This window comes from Symphalangus syndactylus, chromosome 18, assembly GCF_028878055.3.
Source record: "Symphalangus syndactylus isolate Jambi chromosome 18, NHGRI_mSymSyn1-v2.1_pri, whole genome shotgun sequence".
Taxonomy (NCBI): Eukaryota; Metazoa; Chordata; class Mammalia; order Primates; family Hylobatidae; genus Symphalangus; species Symphalangus syndactylus.
The window spans coordinates 16569330-16583729 of NC_072440.2; the positions used below are offsets into that span (position 1 = coordinate 16569330).

General features: G+C 53.1%; 1 protein-coding gene across 2 annotated transcripts; it reads left to right on the forward strand.

The window, feature by feature from the left end:
- Positions 1 to 651: 651 nt before the first annotated feature.
- On the forward strand, positions 652 to 13593 carry MCAT (malonyl-CoA-acyl carrier protein transacylase). Of its 2 annotated transcripts, XM_055252505.2 has the most exons (4): positions 652 to 1159; positions 2815 to 2902; positions 6783 to 7000; positions 10889 to 13593. In XM_055252505.2, the coding sequence occupies exons 1-4, from the start codon at positions 737 to 739 to the stop codon at positions 11330 to 11332; spliced, it is 1173 nt and encodes a 390-aa protein (XP_055108480.1). In that variant the 5' UTR covers positions 652 to 736; the 3' UTR covers positions 11333 to 13593. The 2 variants fall into 2 exon arrangements, with proteins under 2 accessions (XP_055108480.1, XP_055108481.1); XM_055252506.2 differs by lacking the exon at positions 6783 to 7000 and having other exon boundaries at positions 675 to 1159.
- Positions 13594 to 14400: the final 807 nt, after the last annotated feature.

Genomic DNA, 14400 nt, shown 5'->3' on the forward strand with positions numbered 1-14400 from the left:
CAACGGATGGTCGGCCATGCCAACTCCTGTGGTTGGGAGAATCATATGCAAGAAATGTGGTTGCTGGCCAGGCGCGGTGGGTCACGCCTGTAATCACAGCACTTTGGGAGGCCGAGGCGGGTGGATCACCTGAGGTCAGTTCAAGACCAGCCTGGCCAACATGGTGAACCCCTGTCCCTACTAAAAATACAAAAAGTAGTCGGGCATGGTGGCGGGCGCCTGCTAATCCCAGCTACTCGGGAAGCTGAAGCAGGACAATCGCTTGAACCTGGGAGGCAGCGGTTGCAGTGAGCAAAGAACACGCCACTGCACTCCAGCCTGGGCGACAGAGCAAGACTCCGTCTCAAAAAACAACAACAAACAACAACAACAACAACAAAAACCATCAATGTGGAAGAGTTTCAAGTGCTCTTCATGTGCCAGGTAGAAAGCGTAAATATTACATTGCTTTGCGTTATGTATTCCATAAATATCTGTTGAGGACCCATTGTGGTGTGGCATCGTGTTCCGTTCAGCAGCTATGGATGTTTAAGTAAACGCATGGGTCCCTCCAGGTCCCCAGAGCGCAGCCCGAAGGGCCTCAGAGCCAGGGCGGAACCAGCGTCTGCGGAACCTTTCTTGCCGCTCCCGGTGCCCCGGGAGCCCCGGCAGGAAATGCGTCAGGGACCACGCTGCGCCGCGCCGCCGCAGTCGGGCCTGGGTCGCCACGGTAACGCGCGCGGTCAGGTGTCTGATCATGAGCGTCCGGGTCGCGCGGGTAGCGTGGGCCCGGGGCTTGGGCGCCAGCTACCGCCGCGGCGCCTCGAGCTTCCCGGTGCCTCCGCCGGGCGCCCAGGGTGTAGCGGAGCTGCTGCGAGATGCGACCGGGGCAGAGGAGGAGGCGCCCTGGGCGGCGACGGAGCGGCGAATGTCGGGCCAGTGCTCCGTGCTGCTCTTCCCCGGCCAGGGCAGCCAGGTGGTGGGCATGGGCCGCGGTCTGCTCAACTACCCGCGCGTCCGCGAACTCTACGCCTCCGCCCGCCGCGTGCTGGGCTACGACCTGCTGGAGCTGAGCCTGCATGGGCCGCAGGAGACCCTGGACCGCACCGTGCACTGCCAGCCCGCGATCTTCGTGGCATCGCTGGCCGCTGTCGAGAAACTACATCACCTGCAGCCGTCGGTGAGGCCCGAGGCCCCGTGACAGGAGGGGGAAGGTGAGCTCTGCCTGAGCTCTTATCACCAGGCTGGTCCTGCCAGAGGCTTCCGCCTGCCATTCCGGGGGGCTCCCACGTCTCACCCATTCGGTCGAGTTTTTTTTTTTTTTTTTTTTTTTGAGACGAAGTTCGCTCTGTCACCCAGGCTAGAGTGCAGTGGCGCGATCTCGGCTCCGCCTCCCGAGTTCACGCCATTCTCCTGCCTCAGCCTCCCAAGTAGCTGGGACTACAGGCGCCCGCCACCATGCTTGGCTAATATTTTGTATTTTTAGTAGAGACGGGGTTTCTCGTGTTAGCCAGGATGGTCTCGATCTCCTGACCTCGTGATCTGCCCGCCTCAGCCTCCCAAAGCGCTGGGATTACAGGCATGAGCCACCGTGCCCGGCCTGTTTTGTTTTTTGAGACAGTCTTGCTCTGTCACCCAGGCTGGAGTGCAATGGCGCGATCTTGGCTCACTGCAACCTCTGCCTCCCAGGTTCAAGCAGTTCTGCCTCAGCCTCCCCAGTAGCTGGGATTACAGGTGCACACCACCACGCCCGGCTAATTTTTTTATTCTTTACTTAAATCCTCCCAGGTTCACCCACCTCAGCCTCCCAAAGTGCTAGGATTACAGGTATGAGCCACTGCACCAGCCTAAATGAAGGAACATTGAGATGAGTTGAGAATGTCACTTCACTTGAAGGTGGTAGATTGATTGCTATTAATATTTAATAAGACGGTAAATGTTAAGCTAGCACCTGAGATCCTTTACCCTATTTCACCTTCACACCACCTTGTGAGGTTAATACTGTTATTTGATGGTTGAGGAATGCAGGCTCGGGGATATTAAAAGAATTAGTTAAGTGGTCCTGTTGAATCGTCATCATAATATTCATTCACTGCTTACCCTAGGCTGGGTCTGTGCTAAGCACTGTATAGACATTGTATTCACATAATTCTCTCAGCCGCCCTTTGGGGTAGGTCCTGTTCTTCCCTCATTTCACAGATGAGATAAAAATGCTCTTGGCCGGGCGAGGTGGCTGACGCCTATAATCCAGCACTTCAGGAGGCCGAGGTGGGTGGATCACGAGGTCAGGAGTTCAAAAGCAGCCTGGCCAACATGGTGAAACCCCGTCTCTACTAAAAATACAAAAATTAGCCGAGCGTGGTAGTGGACACCTGTAATCCCAGCTACTCGAGAGACTGAGGCAGGAGAATTGCTTGAACCTGGGAGGCGGAGGTTGCAGTGGGCCGAGATCACGCCATTGTACTCCAGCCTGGGCAACGAGCAAAACTCCACCTCAAAAAAGAAAAGTCATGCTCTTAACTTGTGCACAACGATATGGCCTGAGAGCCTGCTGCAGGGCCATGGCAAGGGAATCCAGAGCCCTGGGTTAGCATCAGTGTGACCATGGACAGAATTGACTGGACTGTAACTAACCAGGAAAGCTCCTCCTAAATAAAGGGGCAGGACTCAATGATTGTCAAGGTCACTTTTGTGTGTCCTCTTCCAGCTGGTGCACCAAGTTCGTAGAACCTGGCTCACTGAGATGCTGAACACCCTGCCAGCTCTCAGGTACAGAGCCCTGGAACTGGGCTCCCCAGGAGAATGAGGGCTCACGTTCTGCGTCTGTCCCCACAGGTGATTGAGAACTGTGTTGCTGCTGCTGGATTCAGCGTGGGAGAGTTTGCAGCCCTAGTGTTTGCTGGAGCCATGGAATTTGCTGAAGGTACAGGAAGGAGTTTGGTTTTATGCAAGGCTGTGGTCTTGGGCTCATTAGGGGTAAGGGACACTGCCAAAAATGATACTGGACCCACTCAGGTGATGGGAAGGGAGCACGTGGACAGGGGTGACATTGGCGCATGAGGACAGGGTTTTGCTGTGATTCCTTTTCAAGACTGAAGGATTCATTAGGGATTTCCCTTATTTTTGTAATCTCATGAAGTCTGCTTGCTGAACTGTCTCACCCACTATCCTGTGCACTCATACCTGCAGCACCTGCCACACGAGAGTACGTGTTCAGTAGATGTTCGTTGAATTAAAGAGTAAATATTGGATCTGGAGCCATATCAGTTTCACTTCTTAAGATTTTTGCTGGCCAGGAACCATGGCTCATGTCTGTAATCCCAGTGCTTTGGGAGGCCAAGGCAGTAGGATCACTTGAGGCCAGGAGTTCCAGACCATCTTGGGCCACATAGTGAGACCCTCATCTCTGCCCCCAGCAAAAACCAAAAATTACGTTGGGTGCAGTGGTTCACACCTGTAATGCCAGCACTTTGGGAGGCAGAGGCAGATAGATGTTTGAGCCCAGGAGTTTTAGACCAGCCTGGGCAACATGGTGAAAACCCCATCTCTACCGAAAATACAAAAATTAGCCAGGCATGGTGGTGTGCACCTGTAGTCCCAGCTCGAGTACTTGGGAGGATGAGGTGGGAGGATTACCTGAACCCAGGAGGTCAAAGCTGCAGTGAGCTGTGATCGTGCCACTGCATTCCAGCCTGAGTGGCAGAGTGACACCCTGTCACATACATACACACACACACACACACACACACACACACACACAATTAGCTGGGCTTAGTGGCATGCACCTGTAATTCCAGCTACTCAGGAGGCTGAGGGAAGAAGATCACTTGAGCCCCTGAGTCTGAGGCTGCAGTGAGCCATGACTGTGCCACTGCACTGCGGCATGGGTGACAGAGCAAGACCCTGTCTAAAACAAACAAAAAGGAATCTAGTATAGAAACACGAGAGGTTATTGGGACTGGAGAGGGAGAAATGGAGAGTACCTACATAGTGGACATGGAGTGTTTGAAACTAGAGAGAGTTGGTGGTTGTACAACATTATGAATACCCCAAATGCCACTGAATTATACACATTAAAGTGGTTAATTATATTTTATGTGAATTTCACTGCAGTGCTTTTTTTTTAAGCGTTATAGCATTATTAAGGAAAGTTTCATAATTTCACATTTTATGAAACAATTTTATTACATGTATCATTTTATGTGTACATAATGTGCAGAATTAGGCTTGGTGTGGGCTCACGCCTGTAATCCCGGCCCAGCACTTTGGGAGGCCTAGGTGGGTGGATCACCTAAGGCAGGAGTTTGAGACCAGCCTGACCAATGTGGTGAAACCCCATCTCTACTAAAAAGTCAAAAATTATCTGGGTGTGGTGGTATGCATCTGTAATCTTAGCTACCTGGGAGGCTGAGGCACAAGAATCGCTTGAACCAGGAGGCAGAGGTTGCAGTGAGCCGAGATTGTGCCACTGCACTCTAGCTTAGGTTAGAGAATGAGACTCTGTGTCAAAAAAAAAAAGTGTAGAATTATAGCATATTTACAATTTTGTGTTTTCTTTTTCTTTTTCTTTTTTTTTTGAGACAGTATCTTGCTCTGTCACCCCAGCTGCAGTGCAGTGGTGCAGTCGTAGCTCACTGCAGCCTCAGCCTCTTGGCCTCAAGTGATCCTCCCGCTTCAGTCTCCAGACTAACTGGGACTACAGGCTCACACCATCATGCCCAGCTAATTTTAAAATTTTTTGTAGAGATGGGGTCTCGCTGTGTTGCCAGGGCTGGTCTGGAACTCCTGACTCAAGTGATCCTCCAGCTTTAGCCTCCTACAGTGCTGAGGTTCCTTACAGGCGTGAGCCACTGTGCCTGACCTACTTCTTTCCCTTGACATTTTACATAGTTATTGAATGTCTCTGTGGGAGGACTTCTACGTGCTCTCCTCCCTTTTCTTCTATGTTTTCTTCTGCTTCTTGTCACAGGCTCTTGTTCATTTGTTTTTTAAGAGACAGAGTTTTCCTCTGTCTTCCAGGCTTGAGTGCAGTGATGCAACCGTAGCTCACTGCAGCCTCTAACTCCTGATCTCAAGTAGTCCTTCTGCCTTAGCCTCCCAAGTACCTGATGTCACAGGCTCTTCATGTATTTGTCCTACTGTTCTTGTGTAAGGGAGCTAAAAGTCCTGTACATAGAAGTGCTAAGTGAATGAAGGTATGTCAGGATTTGCTCCTTAGATCTCTCTGTTGACCTGTGAAACACTGTGCACGTCCCTTCATCTCTTCTTGGTCTGGTCATCTCTTCTCTCTGCCCAGGAAGCAGGACCAGGGTGTTGGGGGTCTGGTGGTTTCAGGCCATTCTTATGTGTGGCTTTGTAGGGTTTTTTGAGACAGGGTCTCGCTCTGTCACCCAGGCTGGAATACAGTGGCATGAACACAGCTCACTGTAGCCTCGACTTCCTGGGCTCCAGCAATCCTCCCACCTCAGCCTCCCAAGTAGCTGGGACCACAGGCACACACTGCCATGCCCGGCTAATTTTTGTATTTTTGGTAGCGACAGGGTTTTACCATGTTGTCCAGTCTAGTCTCGAACTCCTGAGCTCAAGTGATCTGCCTGCCTCGGCCTCCCAAAGTGCTGGAACTACAGGTGCGAGCCACAGCTACCAGCCCTCAGGCCACTCTTACTATTGGCACAGCCTGCCCTCTCTCCATGCTCTTGAGCCACGCTGAATCAGGAGTCATAGGTTTTCGTTCATCTGCTTTGGCTGCGTCAGGTTCTCCAGCTCTAAGTGGGGACAGTAACACTTGACTTATGACAATTGTGTTACTGAAATTCATGTAGTACAGCAGCTCATGTCTCTGTTGGTTCTTTTCTGTTGTTCTTGTTTTGAGACAGGGTCTTGCTCTGTCACCAGGCTGGTGTGCAGTGGAGCAATCATAGCTTACTACAGCTGCAGCCTCAACCTGCCGGGCACAAGTGATCCTCCCGTCTCAGCCTCCCAAGCATCTGGGACTACAGGCACGCACCACCATGCGTGGCTTTTATTTTTTTTTTTGTAGGGACAAGGTCTCCCTATGTTGCTAAGGCTGGTCTCGAACTCCTTGGGCTCAAGCAGTCCTCCTGCCTCGGCCTCCCAAAGTGCTGGGATTACAGGCATGAGCCACCGCGCCTGGCCTGATCTCTCTTAATAAACTAACTAATAATAATTCCCAGCTTTCACAACAGCCCAGGCAGATTAGATATTATTATCCTCATTTTACTAACTAAAAATTTGAACCTCAAGGAGGTTGTGACTTGGCTAAGGCAATGTGGCTTCCACCCTGTTCCTCTTTACCCTTTACCAGGGTTTCTCAATAGTGGCACTATTTAAAAAAAAAAAAAAAATAGTGGCACTGTTGGGCCAGGTCATTTGTTTTGTGGGGGGGAAGGGAGGGCTGACCTGTGCAGTGCAGCATGTTGAGCAGCATCCCTGGCCTCTACCCGCTAGATGTCAGTAGCACTCTCCCCTAGTCGGAACAACCAGAAAATATTTCCGGACACTGCCCCCGGCCTGTTGAGCACCACTGTCCTACTCCAAACCAGCTTTATGGCAGGAAGCTCCTTGGGTTAGTTTGTATAGTGCCAAGCACAGCAGCATACTTTTGGTGGTGAGCACTTGTGCAGTCGATGGAGGTGTGTGGAATTGTGGCCCTGCGGGCCGGCAGCAGACACCAGTGCCTCTGTCTCTAGTGCAGAGTGGAGCTTGGGCTTTGTTTCTCAGGCCTGGCCTTTTCTCCTTCATTCTGTGCCCTCGCTTTTCCAAATGCGCTTCTCTCTGTACAGGTTTGTATGCAGTGAAAATCCGAGCTGAGGCCATGCAGGAAGCTTCAGAAGCTGTCCCCAGTGGGATGCTGTCTGTCCTCGGCCAGCCTCAGTCCAAGTTCAACTTCGCTTGTTTGGAAGCCCAGGAACACTGCAAGTCTTTAGGCGTGGAGAACCCCGTGTGTGAAGTGTCCAACTACCTCTTTCCAGATTGCAGGGTGATTTCAGGACACCAAGAGGTGGGTGTTGATGGGAGCTGCCTTCATAGACCCCAGTCCGGTACGGAGGGTTGGAGCTGCTCCACACCCGTGGGGCCAAGCACTGTGGCGGGTGCTCTGTCCAGCCTAGTCTTTAGGAATTATTTTGAGACCAGGGCAGTGAGGTAGACCGAGTGCTGCAAAGCAGGCAGGAGCAAGAATGCTGCCCTGCTCCACCATGTGTAGGATGAGGTCTGGAACCAACCAGCCAGCCCATGTCTAAAGTAAAGCGGCAGGGCCAGGTGATCTCCAGGGCCTTCCCGTAGTATATTCTGGGCTTCTGAGGAGCCTCTGATCTGGTTGCTTCCTTAGATAAAAGAGATCTGTTTTCTGCTAGATCGCTCTGCCTGCCCTGCTTTTTTTAGGTGTCTGTTTTTGCACTGGAGTTCATTTCCTTTCCACCGTCTTTCCTTCCATTTGCTACTTTCCCCAAACATTTATCAAGCGCTGGGGACGCACAGACTGATTAGCCAGGGTTCCTGCCGTCAAAGGAAGAGCCCCGTGAATGGATGACTCCAGGCCGAGGGGCGCAGTGAGGGTCTGGCTGACTGCTCATGGGCCTAAGAGCAACCCAGGAGGCAGGGCATGTGTTCGCCAGCAGGGGGCATCCTGAGCAGAGCGGCAGGAGCCCCCTACGGAAAGAGCAGTGGGTGCTGAGTGCCTGGCTCGGGGAATGCTGAGTGAGCGCAGATTGCAGCCCGTGTGAGGGGCTGCTGCCTGGGCCAGGCGTTTCTGTCTTACTTCATGTCCCTCACAGCCCATCCTGTGCTATATGGAAGGAAGGAATTCTTTTTTTTTTTTTTTTTTGAGACAGGGTCTCACTCTGTTGCCTAGGCTGGAGTACGGTGGCACCATCACGGCTCATTGCAGCCTGGACCTCCTGGGCTCAAGTGTTCCTCCCACCTTAGCCTCCTGAGTGGCTTGGATTACAGACACGGGCAACCACACCTGGCTAACTTTTGTATTTTTTTTGTAGAGACGGGATTTCACCACGTTGCCCAAGCTGGTCTTGAACTACTGGGCTCAAGTGATCCCCCCACCTCAGCCTCCCAAGTAGCTGGGACTACAGACACAGGCCACCACACTCAGCTAAAGGAAGGGATTCTTTTTTTTTTTTTTTTTTTTTTTTGAGACAGAGTCTTGCTCTTTCACCCAGGCTGGAGTGCAGTGGCGCGATCTCGGCTCACTGCAGGCTCCGCCCCCTGGGGTTCACGCCATTCTCCTGCCTCAGCCTCCCACGTAGCTGGGACTACAGGCGCCTGCCACCTCGCCCGGCTAATTTTTTGTATTTTTAGTAGAGACGGGGTTTCACCGTGTTAGCCAGGATGGTCTCGATCTCCTGACCTCGTGATCCACCCGCCTCGGCCTCCCAAAGTGCTGGGATTACAGGCGTGAGCCACCGCGCCCGGCCGGAAGGGATTCTTAATCACATTTTCCACACAAGGATGCTGAGGCAGAGAGAGGCAAGTGCTTGGGGATGGTAGAGGCAGAATAGGAACCTGAGTCTGTCTCACTCTGGAGTCTGTTTCCTCCACTTGACTGTGCTTGGCTCCCCTTCTCCTTTGAGGGCTCACCGTGTGCCAGGCGTCCTCAACTGCCTCCTCTGAAGTAGTGAGAGCTGGCAGGAGCCTCTTGTGACTGTTCTGAGATGGTGGGCAGGTCAGGTATGGTGGCCCCAGATCAGTCTTGGAGCTAGTTACGCATTCCCTTTACCAGCCTTGGAAGGAAGCCCACAAGTGGCTCAGGAAGGACCTCCCAGTCAGGGCAGGAGTCTCCCCAACAGGCTACCAGACAGATGCACCCAGTCTAGGTGACAACTCCTAGGTTTGTCCTTTTGGTACTTTTTTTTTTTTTTTTTTTTTGAGACAATGTCTTACTCTGTCATCCAGGCTGGAGTGCAGTGGCACTATCTCAGCTCACTGCAACCTCCACCTCCTGGGTTCAAGTGATTCTCCTGCCTCAGCCTCCCAAGTAGCTGGGACTACAAGTGCATGCCACCACGCCCAGCTAATTGTTTGCATGTTTAGTAGAGATGGGGTTTCACCATGTTGGTCAGGCTGGTCTTGAACCCCTGACCTCAGGTGATCTGCCCACCGCAGCCTCCCAAAGTGCTGGGATTATAGGCCTGAGCCACTGTGCCCAGTTTCCCTTTGGTATTCTTGGTAGTGCCACAGCAAAGAGCTCAGGTGAGGGCAGGGATACCCCTCAGTGGGGAAGCCCCTTTCCAATAACTGATGTGAAAACGCTCCTGGGCCCTGCTCGCCCAATGCCTGGGCCAAGGACTGGCCATTGCAGAGGAGACTGCTGGCCCCTGCGATGGTGACCTTGAGCCCTGTGGCCCTAGCCTGGGACTTGAGAGGGCTCAGCTGTTGAGCCAGAGTCCAGAGACCTTACACGGAAAGCACTTTGAGACCACAGATGCTCCAGGAAGTGCCACTGAGTAGCCATCCCCATACCTGCCAGTCACTCAGACAATCTAGGTGTGGAGGGAGGGGCTTGGGCTACAGAGTCTGGAAGGCCCAGACCAAAGAGGCTCCTGGTTCCTGCGGTCCAGCCCTCAGTGGGATGGAGCCACATAGAGGGTGATGGTGGAGGGGAAGCACGGGTGAGTCAGTACAGGCCAGGTTTTGCTGCAGTGACAAGTATCCCACACCTCAGTGGTCACAGCACACAAGCACAGGTCCCACTCCTGGTCTGTGCTCGCCAGGCTGGGTTCTGCTGGGTGTTTTCAGCCCAGGACTCAGGCTACAGGAACAGTCTCCAGGGAACACTGACAGACTAAAGCAGGTGGACGACTTGAGACCAGCTTGGCCAACATGGTGAAACCTCATCTCTACTAAATATTAGCCAGGCGTGGTGGTACACGCTTAGAGGCCCAGCTACTCAGGAGGCTGAGGCAGGAGCATTGCTTGAACCTGCGAGGTGGAGGTTGCAGTGAGCCAAGATTGCACCTTTGCACTCCAGCCCGGGTGACGGAACAAGACTTCATCTCAAAAAATAATAAAGACCTTTGCAAGTTCTGTTGCTTGCTAACTGTTGCAAGGGTTTGGAGCTATTGACTCGCCTGAGGCCCCTTCTGAGCTCAGATGCCTTCAGGGGAGGTTTTTGGCATCAAGAGGAGAGCTCTTTCCTTCTCCGGAGAAACCCCAGATGAAGGTGACAATATCCTAGACCCTGCATTGTGAAATGGGGCTTGAATTTTAGTTCTGAATTTTTATTTTGAAGATTACGGAATAAAAAGCAAACAGACTGGTCAAAAATTATGAAAGGAGTGATAGAATTCTCATTGAGATCCGGGCACGCTGGCTCATGCCTGTAATCCCAGCACTTTGGGAGGCTGAGGCGGGCGGATCACGAGGTCAGGAGATCGGCTAGTACAAAAAATTACCCGGGCATGGTGGCGGGCACCTGTAGTCCCAGCTACTCAGGAGGCTGAGGCAGAAGAATGGTGTGAACTCAGGAGGCGGAGCTTGCAGTGAGCCAAGATTGCGCCACTGCACTCCAGCCTGGGCCACAGAGCGAGACACCGTCTCAGAAAAAAAAAGAAAGGAATTCTCATTGAGAACTAACACTTCTTAGATAGTGCTTTTTCCTCTACCAGACACTGTTGCATGCCTTGTAGGGTTTGCTCTTCCCGGCAGCGTTGTGAAGGAGATGGAACTGTGCTTATTTGAGGGCTGGGACAGAAGAGATTCTAGGATGTTAAGTGAATTGCCTGGGGATGGTGCTAGGACAGACAGGTCACATGTCCATGTCTAAGAGCTGTGGGTCTCTTTGTGGTCACCCTCCCAGTTTGGCTGTGTGAATGGTCAGATCCCTAAAGGCGGATTTCTGGGACATTGCTCGGCTGAAACTTCCTTCCTTCCCCAGGCTCTACGGTTTCTCCAGAAGAATTCCTCTAAGTTTCATTTCAGACGCACCAGGATGTTGCCGGTTAGTGGTGCATTCCACACCCGCCTCATGGAGCCAGCCGTGGAGCCCCTGACGCAAGTTTTAAAGGCAATCGACATTAAGAGGCCTCTGGTTTCTGTCTACTCCAACGTCCACGGGCATAGATATATGCATCCCAGCCACATCCAGAAGCTGCTGGCCCAGCAGGTGGTCTCCCCGGTGAAGTGGGAGCAGACGATGCATGCCATATACGAGAGGAAAAAGGGCAGGGAGTTCCCCCAAACTTTCGAAGTAGGCCCTGGCAGGCAGCTGGGAGCCATCCTGAAGAGCTGTAACATGCAGGCCTGGAAGTCCTACAGTGCCGTGGATGTGCTACAAACCCTCGAACATGTGGACCTGGACCCTGAGGAGCCCCGGAGATGACTGCAGGGGGCTCAAATGGAATGACCCGCTCTGTCCTGAGGAGAGGCTGTAGGGTGTGCCTGCCACAGCCTCCCTTCCTAACGGCTCCTCCTCTGAGGAGTGAAAGGGATTTGTTTGCAACGTGCTTTGAAGGCCACATAAAAAGCCCTAAAAATGAGTATTTCTTTCCATGACCCAGTCCATTTCTCTCCCTTGGAAAAACGTTGGATGTTGGGAAGAATGATGCCACAGGGCTGGTGTGTGGGGAAGCTGGAAGCCCGGCCCCACCTCTGCCAGCCCTGCACCATAGGCGGGTGTGCCATCTCAGCGGGAAGGGGAGGACTGGCCGCTGCAGCCTGCCCTGCTCTGTGAGTGCTGAGAACATGCTGGTGTGGCCTCAAGTTCGGCCAGTGCCAGGGGAGCCCCTCCACCACCCCCTGCCTCCCCTTCAGGGCTCCTTTGTCACAAATCTGAAAGGTTTTAGAACCCAATTGGCCTTGGCGGTTTTGTTCACCCCCTCACTTGACAACTGGGAGACGGAGTCCCACATTTATTGACATACCCAAGAGATATGTATTGCCTGCTGTGTGCTAGAGAGTGAGTGCGCTCTGTTCTGGTTGAAGGGTCCTTTAGTGAGGTGCGGGGTGTGGGGAGTGCCAGGAAGGGAGGGCGGCTGAGGCCCTGGTCCTAGGGGTGGAGCCATGGAGGAACACCCTGGTCACCCACTGGGACTTCGGGTTTGCGGGGCACCAGAGGCACAGCGCATACCTGCCTCGGAGCTGACCCCTGGCTCCATGCCCCGCCCTCAGAGCAGCTCCTGTGTCAATATTAAGTATGAGACATTCCAAGCTGCTTGGGTGGTTGTTCATTATTCAGAGATAGTGGGAAAACATTATTGGGAATGAACTCTGATTGTCTTAAAATGTTACCGTTGTGTAGACACGTCGAGTCCTGGATAGGGTTTCTCATTTTCTCGTTTTTAGTTCTCTGGTGTTTCTCAGCAGGGCCTGGCTGGCCTTTGGGCAGAACCCTCCTTATATTGGACTGTCCCACTCTTGGGCAGCTGCCCTGGTGCCGGGCCATTACACACCAGCAGCACTTCCAGGCATTGTGACCCCCAAACACCCTGCATGTCTCGAAGCCCTGGCCAGAAACACAAAAGCCGACGCAATGGGACTCCCACTGCAGCCTGCGTGCATGTCCCTGGGAGCGCGATAGTTCTTTGGAAAGAACTATGTCTTAAATCTTTATTGCACAGGGAACTTGGTTATTTTAAGTACTGAGCATGTTTGAAGCTCCTTCCCTGAAAGCTTCAAGCAATGGCAGCCTCAGGAGACCCAGGCTCTCCACGTCCAGGTTCTCTGGCAGCGCTGCAGGAAAAGGATGGCCACGTTCAGCTCTGAGGAACAAAATCCCAAATAAGGGAGGGGTCTGCCTCTCCAGGAGGACAGCAGTAAGGGATGGCAGGCCTTACCACTTGCTCTCTGTGCACTGCCCTTGTCCTCACGGCCTGGGACAAGATCCAAGCCCATGAAGGGGTGAGAGAAATTAGCTGGGCGTGGCAGTGTGCGCCTGTAATCCCATCTACTTGAGAGGCTGAGGCAGGAGAATTGCTTGAACCTGGGAGGCGGAGGTTGCAGTGAGCTTAAGATGGCACCACTGCGCTCCAGCCTGGGTGACAGAGCGAGACTCCGTCGCGAAAAAGAAGTCTGTTCTCCATGGAACAACATTCTGTCCAGATCAGGGCTCAGCCTCTCTTTGCTGAGCACATCCTGGCCTGGCCTGCTGCCTTTACATTTCACTCACAAGCCCACCCACCTCTGGCCAACAAGAGTGGTCTCCAGCCAAGCACGGTGGCTCACACCTGCAATCGCAATACTTTGGGAGGCTGAGGCGGGTGGATTACCTGAAGTCAGGAGTTCAAGACCAGCCTGGCCAATGTGGTGAAACTCCATCTCTACTAAAAATACAAAAATTGGCCAGGCATGGTGGCTCAAGCCTGCAACCCCAGCACTTTGGGAGGCCGAGGTGGGTGGATCACCTGAGGCCAAGAGTCAAGACCAGACTGGCCAACGTGGCAAAACCCATCTCTACTAAAAATACAAAATAAATTAGCCAGGCTTGGTGGCAGATGCCTGTAATCCCAGCTACTCAGGGGGCTGAGGCAGGAGAATCACTTGAACCAGGAGGTGGAGGTTGCAGTGAGCCAAGACCAAGCCACTGGACTCCAACCTGGGCAACCATCGCAAAACTCCCATCTCAAAATAAAAATACAAAAATTAGCTGGGCGTGATGGTGCATGCCTGTAGTCTCAGCTACTCGGGAGGCTGAGGCAGGAGAATCGCTTGAACCCACGAGGCAGAGGTTGCAGTGAGCCGAGATCGCACCAGTGCACTCCAGCCTGGCCAACTCCATCTCAAAAAAAAAACAAAAAAAAAGAAAAACGGGGTGTGAAGTCAGGCCTCAAAGCTGCAAAGGGCTGTGTGCCTGCAGACCCAGCTATTTGGGAGGCTGAGGTGGGAGGACTGCTTGAGCCCAGGAGTTGGTGGCCGACCTGGGCAACACAGGAAAGCCCGGTCTCTTAATTAAAAACAAAAAGGCTGCAAAGGGCCAGGCCTTGGGGAGAGAAGACATAAAGGGGCAGGAAGGCCTATTGGGGGTCCACTTTGGTTTGGAGGCCAGGACGGAGGGAGGAGTGAGCAGGATGCAAGGTCAGCCCAGCTAGCCTGGGAGATATGAACAGCTGCATCTCCCAGCTCTAGGGATGGGGGTGTTGAGGGCTGGAGGATGGTGGCCAGCCTAGCCCAGCTCTGACATTTGGGGTAGAGGGCAGACACAGAGCCCACGTCCTGGGAGGGAGGCCTGGTGGGGTCTACAAATGGTACGAGGCCAAGGCCCAGGGCAGGTACCAAGCCTACAAAGGTACAAAGCAGGGGCCTGGCCCTCCTGCCCCTGGTGCCCCTTGTCCTGCACCCCCATCCCCACCACACCTGTCCCTGTGAGTGGAGCCATGGCTGCATCCCTCTGGCGGGGAGTCTGTGCAGGGAGAGACAGGCATCCCCTAAAGAGGAACTGAAAGCCCAAAGGAA